Genomic DNA, 15,790 nt, shown 5'->3' with positions numbered 1-15,790 from the left:
ATCTGGTTTCAACTGTAATTTTGATATTGCCCACATCTGTTACTTGCCACAGGTGAGTTTGAATGAGCATAACTTACTTTAAACAATTTGGTTTACCCACAATTTTGGAACATGACAACAATTTGGGGGTTTTCTGTGAAATAATGTCCAATTTTACTTTTTTTTTTTTTTTTTACTCTTATTTTGGTTGTGTTGTTCCAATACTCAGAAAGGAAATAAACATGCTTATGACAAAAATGTGTAATTGCAATAATTTTCTGGGAGAAATAGTTCATTTTCTGGAATAATTTCAAGGGTGTCAACACTTTTGGCTATGATGGTATATCAGCATTTAAAATAAGTGCTACATGCTTTTCTCACAACAACTTACATTTGGGGATATAATCTAATGACAGAAAATGTATAACTGGTGGAGAAATGGATTTTTCCTCATCATTCATTTTTATAGCACACAGAGACAAATAGCAAGGGCATGGAGGAAATTTTACATTAGTACTAAGCTTCCTAGATCTGAGTCAAGCTTTGATGTGAGGCAAACGTTTGTTAGCGAGCTCTACACGATGTTTCTGTCTCCCTCTGCTTGTTTCCTTTCCCTGCTCCTCTCTCTTCATTCTCCCTCCACAGAATATAATTAGCTGTGTGATATGACAAGATGGATGTGCAAGACAGATTTGAACTGTTTTTTTTTTGGGGGGGAGGGGGGTTTCAGAGTAATGAGAAGTTCAAGAGAAAGGAAGAAGTGTCTGAATAAAAGGGGAATAAAGCTGATGTTTCTGATAAGATACATTGCAAAGTATTCGCCTATACTACTGATTGTGTTAAGTGTATTAAAAGTAAAGTTAGTTGCTTTTTAAGTAGAACACTAGGATCCTTCAAACACGGCAGCATCAGGGTTTGAAGGCGTTTGGGTGAAAGTCTATGTATTCTTAATTGGGAAATGGAAATAAGCCACTTTGAGACATCACTGGCTGTGGCTTACTGTGAGAATAAAAGATTGGGCATGTTGAAATCCAATAGCCTGATCCTTCTTAATCTTCAACTATCCAATTATTAAGAAGCTGTTTTCCATTCTTACCAAATAGAAAATGGGATCTGATTGAGGATCACGGTTATTTTCCTGAAAGGAAACCTGTCACCAGATTTGGTGACTATAAGCTGCGGCCACCACCAGTGAGCTCTTATATACAGCATTCTAACATTATGTATATAAGAGCCCAGGCCGCTGTGTAGAACATAAAAAACACTTTATAATACTCACCTAGGGGGCCGGTGTGGTACAAACTGGTCAGATGGGTGGTGCTATTCTCCGGGACCGGCGCCTCCTCTTTCGGCCATCTTTCTCGTACTTCTTCTGAAGCCAGGGTGCATGACGCGTCCTACGTCATGCACACGCGCCGCCTTTGAGATCCCGCGCAGGCGCACTACAATACGTTGATCTGCCCTGCTCAGGGCAGATCAAAGTGCGCCTGTGCAGGACTTCAATGTCAGCCTGTATGTATGACGTAGGACGCATCATGCAGGCCGGCTTCAGAAGAAGGAGGACTAAAATTGCCGAAAGAAGAGGCCCGGCGCCACCCATCTTGACCGGTCTGCATCGCACTGACCCCCTAGGTGAGTATTATAAAGTGTTTTTTTATGTTCTATACAGCGGCCTGCGCTCTTATATACAGCATGTTAGAATGCTGTATACCAGAGCCCACTGGTGGTGGCCGCAGCTTATAGTCACCAAATCTGGTGACAGGTTCCCTTTAATAAGGCTTTGAATAGCCATAATAAATGTATAGTAAAGAGAACTGTTTTATAACCCCAGTACCCGTTTTCTGCAAAACGGCACACATTTGACATTATACGTTTGTACCTTGTTTGGTAAGACTTTTTCTGCAAATGGCCTAACACAGCATGAATAAATCAAACACATCACATTCCCTTGCAGTTGCCTGCAGCTTTGTTTGTACCTTGCGCTCCATTGAGATGTTATAGGCTCTGGTGTTTTGCGTCCTGGGGCTGCCTTTTTTTACTTTCACACGTTTGAATATATGTTAGGGGATTAAAAGGGCTGTCCAACAGTTTATGAAATGACACTGATAGCAGGTAATCTTATAAAATAAAGAATTCCGAATACTGAATGAAGGGAGAACTCTTCAGAAACACAGCATTTATTTCTACAATGTAACCATATGTCTATCCAGCAAGAATTCTGGGTACCATTTCCTCTGTGCTTCATCAGCAAAAAAAATCAGCAAAGTTATCATTATTGTTTGTTGAAATGTTTTTGCAGATTGTCTTTCAATCTGGATTGTTTCCAATTGTAGAAATGTCCACAAAGCATATCCACATATGTAAATATACAAATATGCTGAGCGGTGTACAATAAACTGTGCCCATGTGTTCCACTGCCCATTGAAGGAAGCATGACTACCTCTTATAAACACACAATGTTTCCTTTAAGTCAGCATCTCTCCTCCCCATTTCCCTTCATCTGGTTATCATTAGGTGGGAGGTAGCCAGAGCTTTCTACTGAAAAGGCAGACATATTTACTGAATATGCAGTCATCAGGTATTTCCAGCCCAGCCCCAAATCTACAGCAAAGACCTCTACGGTCATCTGTTTCAGAGATGTTATTAAACAGCTGACATAAAGGAACACTCAACCTAAACATGACTGTATATACAAGAGATCTGCTCACATCACTCATATATGTTAATGGATTTCAGGTGGTTCTTGTAAGTAGAGATTAAGTGAGGACATCAGGACGACACACCCCGCTTCACCTCCCCGAAAAGCTGCCTCTCAACTTGTAGTGACAACTTCTCCCATCTGGCCATTCATCAGGCTCATCCTTAGTATTCTCCTGTACACCCTCTTAAAGGGGTATTCTCAAGTCAACTGAATAGGCGATCATTTCCAGATTACTGGGGGGTATGATTGTTGGGGCCCACCGCCTATCCATTCATTCTTAAAGGGAACCTGTCACCGGTTTTTCGGCCTATAAGCTGCGGCCACCACCAGGCTCTTATATACAGCATTCTAACATGCTGTATATAAGAGCACAGGCCGCTGTGGAGAACATAAAAACCACTTTATAATACTCACCAACGGTCGCTCGGTTGGCCAGATGGGGTTTTCCTTCTCTGATGACGGCGCCGCCTCTTTCGGCCATCTTCATCCTCCTTCTTCTCTAGCCGCGGTGCATGACACGTCCGACGTAATCCAGGTCCTGAGCAGGGCAGATCAAAGTATTGTAGTGCGCCTGCACACGATCGGCAAGTGTATGACATAGACGCGTCATGCACACAGGCTTCAGAGAAAGGACAAAGATGGCCGAAAGAGGCAGCGCCAGCACCGGAGGACGAAGAAACCCATATGGCCCACAGCGCGACCGTTATTAAGTATTAATAAAGTAATAAATTATTAAGTATTATAAAGTGTTTTTTATGTTATACCCCCTGCCTGGGCTCTTATATACAGCATGTTAGAATGCTGTATATAAGAGCCCGGTGCTGGTTGCCGCAGCTTATACGCCAAAAAAGTGGTGACAGGTTCCCTTTAATGGAAGTACCAAAGATAGCCAAATATTGCGTTACGCTGGTCTTTGACACTCCTATAGAAATGAATGGAGAGACAATGTGCATGATTGACCACTGCTGCGTCTCAGGGTTGGTGCCAGAACCAACGGTTGGACCCACTGCGATCAGGGAGTTATTCCCTATGTAATGGATAGGTGGTAACTTCCAAAACCTGAGCCTTTTAAGATGCTTTCTCTATGTAGACTGGCGAAACCACACATGTGACAACTCACAGCACACGTAAAGAGAGACTGATTGACTGGTTGAAAGGGAATTTGCTACCAGTTGTTTGAGAGCAGCATGATGTAGGGGCAGAATCCCTAATTTCGGTGATATGTCACGTACTGGGCTGCTTTTTTCATAAAATCACTGTTTTATCTAGCAGTTCTCTGAATGTTGAGCTCTCTATATCCCCACCAACACCAATGATTGACAGCTTTCTGTGTATACTGTGCACAGGCAGAAAGCTGCCAATCAGTGGTGGGAGAGAGGTAATACAGTGCTCATGAATATGGAGGACTACATGGCAGCAGGTTTACTTATCTGCTGATAAAATAGTGATGTTCTAAAAACTACAGCAAGCAGTTCAGTAAGTGACACATCGCTGGAATCAGGGTCTCTGTCTTTGTAATATGCTGCTCTCAGATTAGGTAGCAAAATCCTGGTGACAGATTCTCTTAAAAGGTTAGTTCCAACAAGGACAATGGCCATGTTTATACCCCTAAAGATTAAATAGAATAAACATGTTAAAATGCTTTTAAAAAAAACAAAACAGTCAACAGGTCTAAGGTGGCCAGTTTTTGCTTTTATATTCTTATCGTTAGCCCACAGTATTTTTATGTTTTAAATCCACCATAGAAAGTGGCTCACAGCATTCTCTGCAGGCGCGGTCCTTAGGTTGCTCCACATTATTGCTCCGTGAGCTGCAAGGGAGCAGCAGGAATAAGACAGGAGCAAAGCTGACCATTTTTGACCTGGTAACAGGTCGTCTTTAAAAGGAACCTGTCATGTAAAAAAAATGCTATCAACCTTCAGATATGGGTATACTTTGCAGGTTAAAAGAATTATGAAGCTTTGTCTCCATCACACTGAGAGCCCTGCTGCCGGAAGGAAATTTAGGGAACTTTATTCCTCCTGGCAGCTTCAGGCTTTCAGTCACTGCTCTGTGCGTAGTGAGCGGCATCAGTAACCACGCCCTAGCACTAACTGACAACCGAATCTGCATTGCATCAGTGCAGAGCCAGCTGTCAGTCAGTGAAGTTGCATCATTACAGCGGCCGATCACTATGTACTGAGCGATGACTGAAGCCGTGCCTCAATGACTGAAAGCCTGAGGCTGCTGGGAAGAATAAAGTTAATTTCCTCTTGGCAGCAGAACTCTCTGTCGAGGCACCTTCAGAACGCTATTACCCTGCAGATTAATCACATATCTGAAGATTAATAGTGTTCTTTTTACATGACAGGTCCCCTTTAAGGCATCTTACACTCTTAAAAGGGTATTCACATGTCCAGGATTGTCCAGGATCCTATCCCAAGATGTAGTAGGTGTAATAGTAATAACATTAGCAAATATCTCCAATTAGAAATGTAGTATAGCTACGTCTGTTACCTCATGTGCAGCTTGGGTATCCATGGTTATGGCCTCTCATATAGTGACAGCTAGTTACTCATAACCATGGATAAGAAAGCTGCAATGCTCTGCACATGAGGTAAGAGACAACTATATCAGAAGAAATATACCACATTTCTAGTAGGAGATATTTGCGAATATTATCATTATTATACCTAATTGGGGTATGATCTTAGAGATGAGAATACCCCTTTAAGGATAAATTTGTGGCATTGCATGGTTGCCTAGGCAACTGGACTGATTGCTCTTAAACTTAGGCGGAAACGTACTGGAGCTGGAACTGCCCTTAAAATAAAAGAGCTTCAATAAAAAGCTAAAACAGGCTTGGACAAAACAGTACAGACCTTATGAGACAGTTAGCCCAGTTCAGGAGAAGCCAGACAATAGGAATGACCTTATTAGAACTTTGATGGATCAACAGAAGACATTCCATAAACTAAAGGTACCGTCACACATAACAAGATCGCTAGCGAGATTGCAGCTGAGTCACGGTTTCTGTGTGACACCTACCAGCGATCAGGCCCCTGCTGTGAGATCTCTAGTCGTTGCAGAATGGTCCAGGCCATTTTCTTCAAAGGCAATGTCCTGCTGGGCAGGACACATCGCTGTGTTTGACACTGTGTGACAGGGCCACAGTGACTGCTCAGATCGTTATACTGGTCGCTACTGCGACCTGTATCGTTCCTGCATCGCTGGTAAGATCTGACTGTGACATCTCACCAGCGACCTACCAGCGACTTACCTGCGATCCCTATCAGGTCGCTTCGTTTTCAGGATCGCTGGTAAGTCATTGTGTGTGACTGGGCCTTTAGACACCAATGGCACATTTTTAGGCACAATGGCTACCTGGCTTCTCAAAATTTTCAAGCCCTCTACTAAGGCCAGTGTAGAATGGTATGGCAGTGCCCATCATGGGCATCATACACTATCAGCATAGTAAGGGTACTTTCACACTTGCGTTGTTTTCCTTCCGTTACAATCTGCCCTTTTGGAAAACAGCGGAATCCGTTAACGGATTCCTCGAGATGGAGCCCTTGTTTTTTTCAGGGGGTTCACATGAAATATCCTTTGACCATGCTTCTCTTAGGGTCTTTATGTACTTGTACAAGTTAATCCCCCTTAGATGACTTTTCTTAAGACTAAATAAAAGTAATTCCTTTAGGGGTACTTTGCACGCTGCGACATCGCTACTGCGATATCGTCGGGGTGAAATCGAAAGTGACGCACATCCGGCGCCGCAACGTGTAAAGCCTAGATAAACAATCGCAAAAGCGTCAAAAATCGGTGATCTGTGTAGCGTCGGTCATTTTCATAATGTCGCACCAATAGGAGATACGATGTTGTTCCTCGTTCCTGCGGCAGCACACATCGCTATGTGTGAAGCCGCAGGAGTGAGGAACATCTCCTTACCTGCCTCCACCGGCTATGCGGAAGGAAGGAGGTGGGCGGGATGTTTACATCCCGCTCATCTCCGCCCCTCCGCTATTATTGGCCGCCTGCTGTGTGATGTCACTGTGACGCCGCACAACCCGCCCCCTTAGGAAGGAGGCAGGTCGCCAGCCAGAGCAATGTCACAGGGCAGGTAAGTGCGTGTGAAGCTGCCGTAGCGATAATGTTCGCTACGGCAGCTATCACAAGATATCGCATCTGCGATGGGGGCGGGTACTATCGCGCTCGGCATCGCTAGCCAATGCTAGCGATGTCGCAGCGTGCAAAGTACCCCTTAATCTTCCCTCAATACTAAGATCATCCATGTCCTCTATTACTTTTCTGGCTCTTCTTTGAACATTTTCTAACTCCATCTTTTCTATGCACTGGTGACCAGAACTGATCAGCGGATTGCAGATGAGGTCACACTAAAGTTTTGTAAAGTTTGGTAGTATTACGCCCCTGTCCCACGAGTTCGTACCTCAGTTACTACATCACAATATCCTGTTGGCTTTATAAGCCACTGATTGACAAAGGGGCAAGAACAGAACAGTCAGTGCTTATGACAGAAGAAAGGGGCAAGAACAGAACAGTCAGTGCTTATGACAGAAGAAAGGCACAAGAACAGAGAAGCAAACATTTATGGCAGAAGAAAGGCATGAGAACAGAGAAGCAAGCGCTTATGGCAGAAGAAAGGCACAAGAACAGAGAAGCAAGCGCTTATTGCAGAAGAAAGGCACAAGAACAGAGAAGCAAGCGCTTATGGCAGAAGAAAGGCACAAGAACAGAGAAGCAAGCGCTTATGGCAGAAGAAAGGCACAAGAACAGAGAAGCAAGCGCTTATGGCAGAAGAAAGGCACAAGAACAGAGAAGCGACCACTTATGGCAGAAGAAAGGCATAAGAACAGAAAAGCAAGCGCTTATGGCAGAAGAAAGGCACAAGAACAGAGAAGCAAGCACTTATGGCAGAAGACACAAGAACATAGTAGCCAGTGCCTATGGCAGAAGGCACAAGGACAGAACAACTAGCGCTTATGGCAGAAGAAATAAGAACGGTCCAGAGTTACGAGGAGCTGCTCCTGGTTTTATTTAGTCTGTAATCTACAAGTTCACCCAGATCCTTCTCTACAAGTGACTCTCCTAGATGTACTCCCTCTAAAACACATGGTCTCTGCATATTACTAGTATCTAGATGTATAACTTTACATTAATCCACCTTGAATCTCATCTCCCAAGTGGATGCCCAAACACTCATTTTGTCCAAGCTAGCCTGTAACCTATGAACACCTTCCAAAGACTGTACTTTGCTTCATAGGTTGGTGTCATGTGCCAATATAGGCGCAACACTATAAATCTCATCTTCTATATTATTTATAATTAAGTTGAATGAAAGCAGACCCAGCACTATACAGTTGGGTACACAGAGCCCATTCAGAGTAGCAGCCATTCACTACAACTCTCAGGGTGCGGTCTTAGCACCAATTTCGATTACAGAACTTAAAGGGAACCTGTCACCAGTTTTTTGGCCTATAATCTGCGGCCACCACTACCAGGCTCTTATATACAGCATTCTAACATGCTGTATATAAGAGCCCAGACCACTGTCTACAACATAAAAAACACTTTATAATACTCACCTAAACCGGTCACTGCGGTGGATGTGGCTCAAATGGGCATCTTCGTCCTCCAGTGCCAGCGCCGCCTCTTTCGGCCATCTTTGTTCTCCATCTTCTGTACGTCATCCACACTCGCCGGCATTCAGTCCTGAGCAGGCGCACTTTGATCTGCCCTGAGCAGGGCAGATCAAAGTATTGTAGTGTGCCTGCGCGGGACCGGCCAGTGTGGATGACGTAGACGCGTCATGCACACAGGCTTCAGAAGATCGACGAAGATGGCTGAAAGAGGAGGCGTCGGCACCGGAGGACAAAGACGCCCATTTGAGCCACATGCACCACAGCGACCGGTTTCGGTGAGTATTATGAACTGTTTTTTATGTTGTACACAGTGGTCTGGGCTCTTATATACAGCATGGTATACACAGCATTCTAAGAGCCCACTGGTGGTGGATGCAGCTTATAGGCCAAAAAAGTGGTGACAAGTTCCCTTTAATTTCTGAGCCTATAGACCTTAATTTTTCTATTATAGGTCAAATGTCTTTGCAAAGTTCAAAAACACTAGAGCATATTTAAAGGGAACCTGACGGCAGTGGTTCAGTCAGCATGAATCACATATCGGCATTGTTAAAGCAGTCTTGTAAGACAGGGTGGGGAGAAGACGCCAGCCTCTTAGAACAGTCATCCTAGTTGCATGTTTTCTCCAAAGCATCACAAGAAAATATACATGGCTGCGATAACGGAGCTGGTCTCTAATTCACACAGCCAGTGGAATGGACATCATGAATTATCTGACCGGTTCACTTTCATAAAAAATAAACAACAAAATAAATATTTCCCTTCAAGTAGGAAGAATTTGAACATTAAGTCCAGAGCCCATCATTCTATATAGCATGTTGTGCTGTTATCCACCATTTCTAGCATTCATGAAGGTTGCTTACACAAAACCTTCCTTCTATTTTGATGTAGGTTTGTGTGTTTTGTCATTGTGTCAGAGAATACTCAATATTTTGCATAAAATAGCTCTGTAACTCAACGAATACAGAGGATTTAACAAGCTTACCCCCTATACAAGAACAGCCAGCGCTTATGGCAGAAGAAAGGCACAAGAGCAGAGAAGTAAACACTTACTGCAGAAGCAAGGTACAAGAACAGAACAGCCAGCGCTTATGGCAGAAGCAAGGTACAAGAACAGAACAGCCAGCGCTTATGGCAGAAGAAAGGTGCAAGAACAGAACGGCGAGTGCTTATAACAGAAGAAAGGCACAAGAGCAGAGAAGCAAGCGCTTTTGGCAGAAGAAAGGCACAAGAACAGGGAAGCAAGCGCTTATGGCAGAAGAATGGCACAAGAGCAGAGAAGCAAGCGCTTATGGCAGAAGAATGGCACAAGAGCAGAGAAGCAAGCGCTTATGGCAGAAGAATGGCACAAGAGCAGAGAAGCAAGCGCTTATGGCAGAAGAAAGGGGCAAGAACAGAACAGCCAGTGCTTATGACAGAAGAAAGGCACAAGAACAGAGAAGCAAGCGCTTATGGCAGAAGAAAGGCACAAGAACAGAGAAGCAAGCGCTTATGGCAGAAGAAAGGCACAAGAACAGAGAAGCAAGCGCTTATGGCAGAAGAAAGGCACAAGAACAGAGAAGCAAGCGCTTATGGCAGAAGAAAGGCACAAGAACAGAGAAGCAAGCGCTTATGGCAGAAGAATGGCACAAGAACAGAGAAGCAAGCGCTTATGGCAGAAGAAAGGCACAAGAACAGAGAAGCAAGCACTTATGGCAGAAGAATGGCACAAGAGCAGAGAAGCAAGCGCTTATGGCAGAAGAATGGCACAAGAACAGAGAAGCAAGCGCTTATGGCAGAAGAAAGGCACAAGAACAGAGAAGCAAGCGCTTATGGCAGAAGAAAGGCAAAAGAACAGAGAAGCAAGCGCTTATGGCAGAAGAAAGGCACAAGAACAGAGAAGCAAGCGCTTATGGCAGAAGAATGGCACAAGAACAGAGAAGCAAGCGCTTATGGCAGAAGAAAGGCACAAGAACAGAGAAGCAAGCGCTTATGGCAGAAGAATGGCACAAGAACAGAGAAGCAAGTGCTTATGGCAGAAGAATGGCACAAGTGCAGAGAAGCAAGCACTTATGGCAGAAGAATGGCACAAGAGCAGAGAAGCAAGCGCTTATGGCAGAAGAATGGCACAAGAACAGAGAAGCAAGCGCTTATGGCAGAAGAATGGCACAAGAGCAGAGAAGCAAGCGCTTATGGCAGAAGAATGGCACAAGTGCAGAGAAGCAAGCGCTTATGGCAGAAGAAAGGGGCAAGAACAGAGAAGCAAGCGCTTATGGCAGAAGAATGGCACAAGAGCAGAGAAGCAAGCGCTTATGGCAGAAGAATGGCACAAGAGCAGAGAAGCAAGCGCTTATGGCAGAAGACACAAGAACATAGTAGCCAGTGCCTATGGCAGAAGGCACAAGGACAGAACAACTAGCGCTTATGGCAGAAGAAAAGAAATAAGAACGGTCCAGAGTTACGAGGAGCTGCTCCAACTTTTAGTGCTGAGCGCAGACCTTGGGGACCACATTTGGGACTGGTGAACAAATGGGACTACTAATGGACCCTGACATTAGAGGTGGCTTTCTGCTGATGGAGTCCTGCAGTTTCCACACAGGATAATAGAGGCTGAGTTCATGTCCTCAGCTTTGGCCCCTGGAGGACCACATCAGACTACATTACAAAGCATTGGTGTCCTCAAATATGTATCCATCCATCCTCGCTCCACCGAGGACCCTGCCATCCCCCTATCCTTTAGTGCCCGCGTTGCTGGGCACCGACTAGTTGGCACCTAGTGCCACCTCTGATAGGAAGCCTTCTGTCATCATGCCCAGCTCCCAGCACTGCCTGAGACTAATGCATCGCAATGTCCTCTCATCAGCAGCCAGTGGCAGCACAGCCAGTGCCAGCACAGCAGCCCGCTGCCCATCACCCCTGCCCGTCCACACCGCCCGCCTCACCTATGTCCGCGTTACAGAAGGCCTGCTGCGGGTGCACGGGGGAGCAGCTGCAGGCGTCAGTCAGTCTCTCTGAGGGCCACAGGAGAAGCAGAAGGGCCACGGGGGCCAGGAGGCCGGAAACCGGGGCCGTCCGCATTCTCAAAGCCGCATGTAGGACCAGGTTGGAGGAGAGCGGATCGCTGATGTCCCGGGCTGTGGCTTCTGTCTACGCCTTGACTGGAGTGAGAGGGGCTTTGGGGCGCAGACTCCGCCTCTTTCTGGGCAGCCGGCCAGAATTCAGGGAGTGCGAGAGTCACGGGGATGAGTGAGAGGAGGGACGGAGGAGACAGATGCGCTCACCCCAAAATGTCTGACCGAGGGCGCTGACAGCGGAGCCCTGCGTGCACCACAACGACTCAGGAGGGACAAGCATCGTCTCATGGGGAGGGACGTCTGTCATGGCTCCGTCAGGCAGCTTCACCCCAAACGGGGAGAACCACGGCCCTAAGCTCCGTATTACCGGCAGGATGGACACTGTCTACAGCTACATTAGCGAGGACATGTACATTATCGAGGGCAGTCCACATGTGTATACGGTGTATATAAACGGCCCCGAAACTTCGCCTGTATTCCACAGCTACATAGGCTGACAGCCTCCGATATGCAGTGCCCCCCTAAGAGCAAGCCACCGTGCCCACAGCCACCACTCCCACCATAGACACAGCCACCGTGCCCACAGCCACCACTCCCACCATAGACAGCCACCGTGCCCACAGCCACCACTCCCACCATAGACACAGCCACCGTGCCCACAGCCACCACTCCCACCATAGACAGCCACCGTGCCCACAGCCACCACTCCCACCATAGACACAGCCACCGTGCCCACAGCCACCACTCCCACCATAGACAGCCACCGTGCCCACAGCCACCACTCCCACCATAGACAGCCACCGTGCCCACAGCCACCACTCCCACCATAGACACAGCCACCGTGCCCACAGCCACCACTCCCACTATAGACACAGCCACGGTGCCCACAGCCACCACTCCCACTATAGACACAGCCACCGTGCCCACAGCCACCACTCCCACCATAGACAGCCACCGTGCCCACAGCCACCACTCCCACCATAGACACAGCCACCGTGCCCACAGCCACCACTCCCACCATAGACACAGCCACCGTGCCCACAGCCACCACTCCCACCATAGACACAGCCACCGTGCCCACAGCCACCACTCCCACCATAGACACAGCCACCACTCCCACCATAGACACAGCCACCATGCCCACAGCCACCACTCCCACCATAGACACAGCCATCGTGCCCACAGCCACCACTTCCACCATAGACACAGCCACCGTGCCCACAGCCACCACTCCCACCATAGACAGCCACCATGCCCACAGCCACCACTCCCACCATAGACACAGCCACCGTGCCCACAGCCACCACTCCCACCTTAGACACAGCCACCGTGCCCACAGCCACCACTCCCACCATAGACAGCCACCATGCCCACAGCCACCACTCCCACCATAGACACAGCCACCGTGCCCACAGCCACCACTCCCACCATAGACACAGCCACCGTGCCCATAGCGACCACTCCCACCATAGACACAGCCACTACTCCCACCATAGACACAGCCACCATGCCCACAGCCACTACTCCCACCATAGACACAGCCATCGTGCCCACAGCCACCACTTCCACCATAGACACAGCCACCGTGCCCACAGCCACCACTCCCACCTTAGACACAGCCACCGTGCCCACAGCCACCACTTCCACCATAGACACACAAATCGTGCACACCATAGACACATAAACCCTTCCCACCATAGACACAGCCACCGCACCCACCATAGACACAGCCACCGTACCCTCCATACACACACAAACCGTGCCCACCATAGACACAGCCACCGTGCCCACCATAGACACAGCCACCATTCCCAGCATAAGTGAGCAAGCCACAGTGCCCACCATAGACACAAATCGTGCCCACCATAAGGGAGCAAGACACTGTGCCCACCATAGACACAGCCACAGTGGCCATCATGAAGGAGCCAGCCACAGTGCCCATCATAAGGGAGTAAGACACAGTGCCAGCTATAAGGATGTAAACCACAGTGCCCACCATAAAGGGACAATCCACAGTGCCCACCATAAAGGAGTAAACTACAGTGCCCACCATAAGAGAGCAAGCTACAGTGCCCACCATAAGGGAGGATGCCACAGTGCCCATCATAAAGGAACAAGCTACAGTGACCTTCATAAGGCTTTAAGCTACGGTGCCCGCTATAATGAAGTAAAAGTAAGCCATTGTGCCCACCATAAAGGAGCAAGCCACAGTGCCCACCATAAGCCATCGGGCGGCACGGTGGCTCAGTGGTTAGCACTGCAGTCTTGCAGTGCTGGGGTCCTGGGTTCAAATCCCACCAAGGACACCATCTGCAAAGAGTTTGTATGTTCTCCCCGTGTTTGCGTGGGTTTCCTCTGGGTGCTCTGGTTTCCTCCCACACTCCAAAGACATGCAGATAGGGACTCTAGATTGTGAGCCCCAATGGGGACAGTGTTCCTGATGTATGTAAAGCGCTGCGGAATATGTTAGCGCCATATAAAGATTTATTATTTTATTTTTATAAGGGAGTAAGCCACAGTGTCCGTCATAAACATAGCCACAGTGCCCACCATAAAGGAGAAAGCCACATTTCCTACCATAAAGGAGCAAGACACTATGCCACCATAAACACATAAACATAGCCACAGCGCCCACCATAACGGAGTAAGCTACAGCTCTCCTATAGAGGGAGCAAGCCATAGTGCCCACCACAAACAGAGTGCCCGCCATAAGACAGCAAGCCATAGTGCCTACCACAGACACAGCGCCCGCCATAAGAGAGCAAGCCACAGTGCCCATCATGATAGAGCAAGCTACTGTGCCAACCAAAGACACAATGCCCACCATAAAGGAGCAAGTTACAATGACCACCATAAGGGAGCAAGTCACAGTGCCCACCATAAACACAGCAACAATACACCCATAAAGCAGCAAGCCACAGTTCCTATCATAAGGGAACAAGACATAATGCCCACTATAAACACAGTCAGAATGCCCCCATAAAGTAGCAAGCCACAGTGCCCACCATAAACACAGCCACGATGCTCCCATAAAGGAGCAAGCCACAGTACCTATTATAAAGTAGCAAGCCATAGTGCCCACCATAGACACAAACACAGTGGCCATCATGAAGTAGCCAGCCACAGTTCCCATCATAAGGGAGCAAGCCACAGTGCACACCATAAGGAGTAAGCCACTGTGCCCTCCATAAGGATGTAAGCCACAGTACCCACCATAAGGGGGCAATCCACAGTGCCCACCATAAGGGGGCAATCCACAGTGCCCACCATAAGGGGGCAATCCACAGTGCCCACCATAAGGGGCAATCCACAGTGCCCACCATAAGGGAGTAAACCACAGTGCCCACCATAAGTGAGCAAGCCACAGTGCTCACCATAAGGGAGGAAGCCACAGTGCCCACCATAAAGCAACAAGCCACAGTGCCCACCATAAGGGAGCAAGCCACACTGCCTATCACAGTGTCCGTCATAAGGGAGTAATTTACAGTGCCCATCATAAGGGAGCAAGCCATAGTGCCCTCATAAATCCCTCTACAGTGCCTACCATAAGTGAGGAAGCCACACTGCCTCCATAGAAGAGAAAGCCACAGTGGCCACTATAAATAGTACTACAGTGCCTTGTAACACAGCATAAACACAGCCAGAGTGCCCAATAAGTTAGAAAATTACTGTGCTAACCATAAACACAACTAAGTACGCACATAAGGGAGCAAGCCACAGTGCTTACCAAAGACACCACCACAACAGTATAAAACACACACAAACACATCCATTGTGTCCTAAGAATTCTTATTTCTCGGTGCGAAGCCTTTAATAAGAAAAACAGAACTGACAATAGGTTTCCGAAAAGAAAATATGCAGAAGTCCTGGAATTAATACCACGATTTAATATGTTGATCCAGGGAATTGTACAGTTGCCAGTCTGGGATCAGGAAGGAATTTTGCTTTCAAAGCTTCAAGAAAGATTTCAAATATTTTTATTGTTTTAATGGGATTATACTTTAGCAGTTCAAATAGAAGTTCATGTGTTTAAAGAGGGCGTGATAGTTCTCCTGACATCCATTTTAGTAAATACTCGAATTCTCCATGAAAGAAAACAACAAAAAGAATGGTAGAGTATCAATTTTCTGAGCGCTACATTTTGCTGTCCCTCTGTTATTCCTTCTAGAAATGTATTAACAAACTGGGTGTTATCCCTGCTCACCAGGCTGGGTTCATGCGACCGTATAAAAAAAACAGAGTTTCATCTAGCACATTTGGGCATTTTTTTTCTCACTTGTCATCTGTGTGCAATCCGTTTTTTTTTTTGTTGTTTTTTTTACAGCAGCAGTTATTAATAATTTCCAAGACAATTTACAGTTTCCTATGTTACAGAATTGGAATGTATCTGTAATAAACAGATACTATATAGATGTTCTGTT

At 47.0% G+C, this 15,790-nt stretch overlaps 1 protein-coding gene across 1 annotated transcript in view; it reads right to left on the bottom strand.

Annotated features, from left to right (window-relative positions):
• TIMP2 (TIMP metallopeptidase inhibitor 2) overlaps positions 1–11,631 on the bottom strand; it is a 69,190-nt gene extending 57,559 nt beyond the window's left edge. Inside the window, exon 1 of the mRNA XM_075349681.1 lies at positions 11,238–11,631. Coding sequence (XP_075205796.1) covers positions 11,238–11,373 — 136 coding nt within the window. The 5' untranslated portion in view covers positions 11,374–11,631. The remainder of the gene's footprint in view (positions 1–11,237) is intronic.
• Positions 11,632–15,790: the final 4,159 nt, after the last annotated feature.

This window comes from Anomaloglossus baeobatrachus, chromosome 5 (assembly GCF_048569485.1).
Source record: "Anomaloglossus baeobatrachus isolate aAnoBae1 chromosome 5, aAnoBae1.hap1, whole genome shotgun sequence".
Classification (NCBI taxonomy): Eukaryota; Metazoa; Chordata; class Amphibia; order Anura; family Aromobatidae; genus Anomaloglossus; species Anomaloglossus baeobatrachus.
This window is presented reverse-complemented; position numbering and strand designations above follow the sequence as displayed.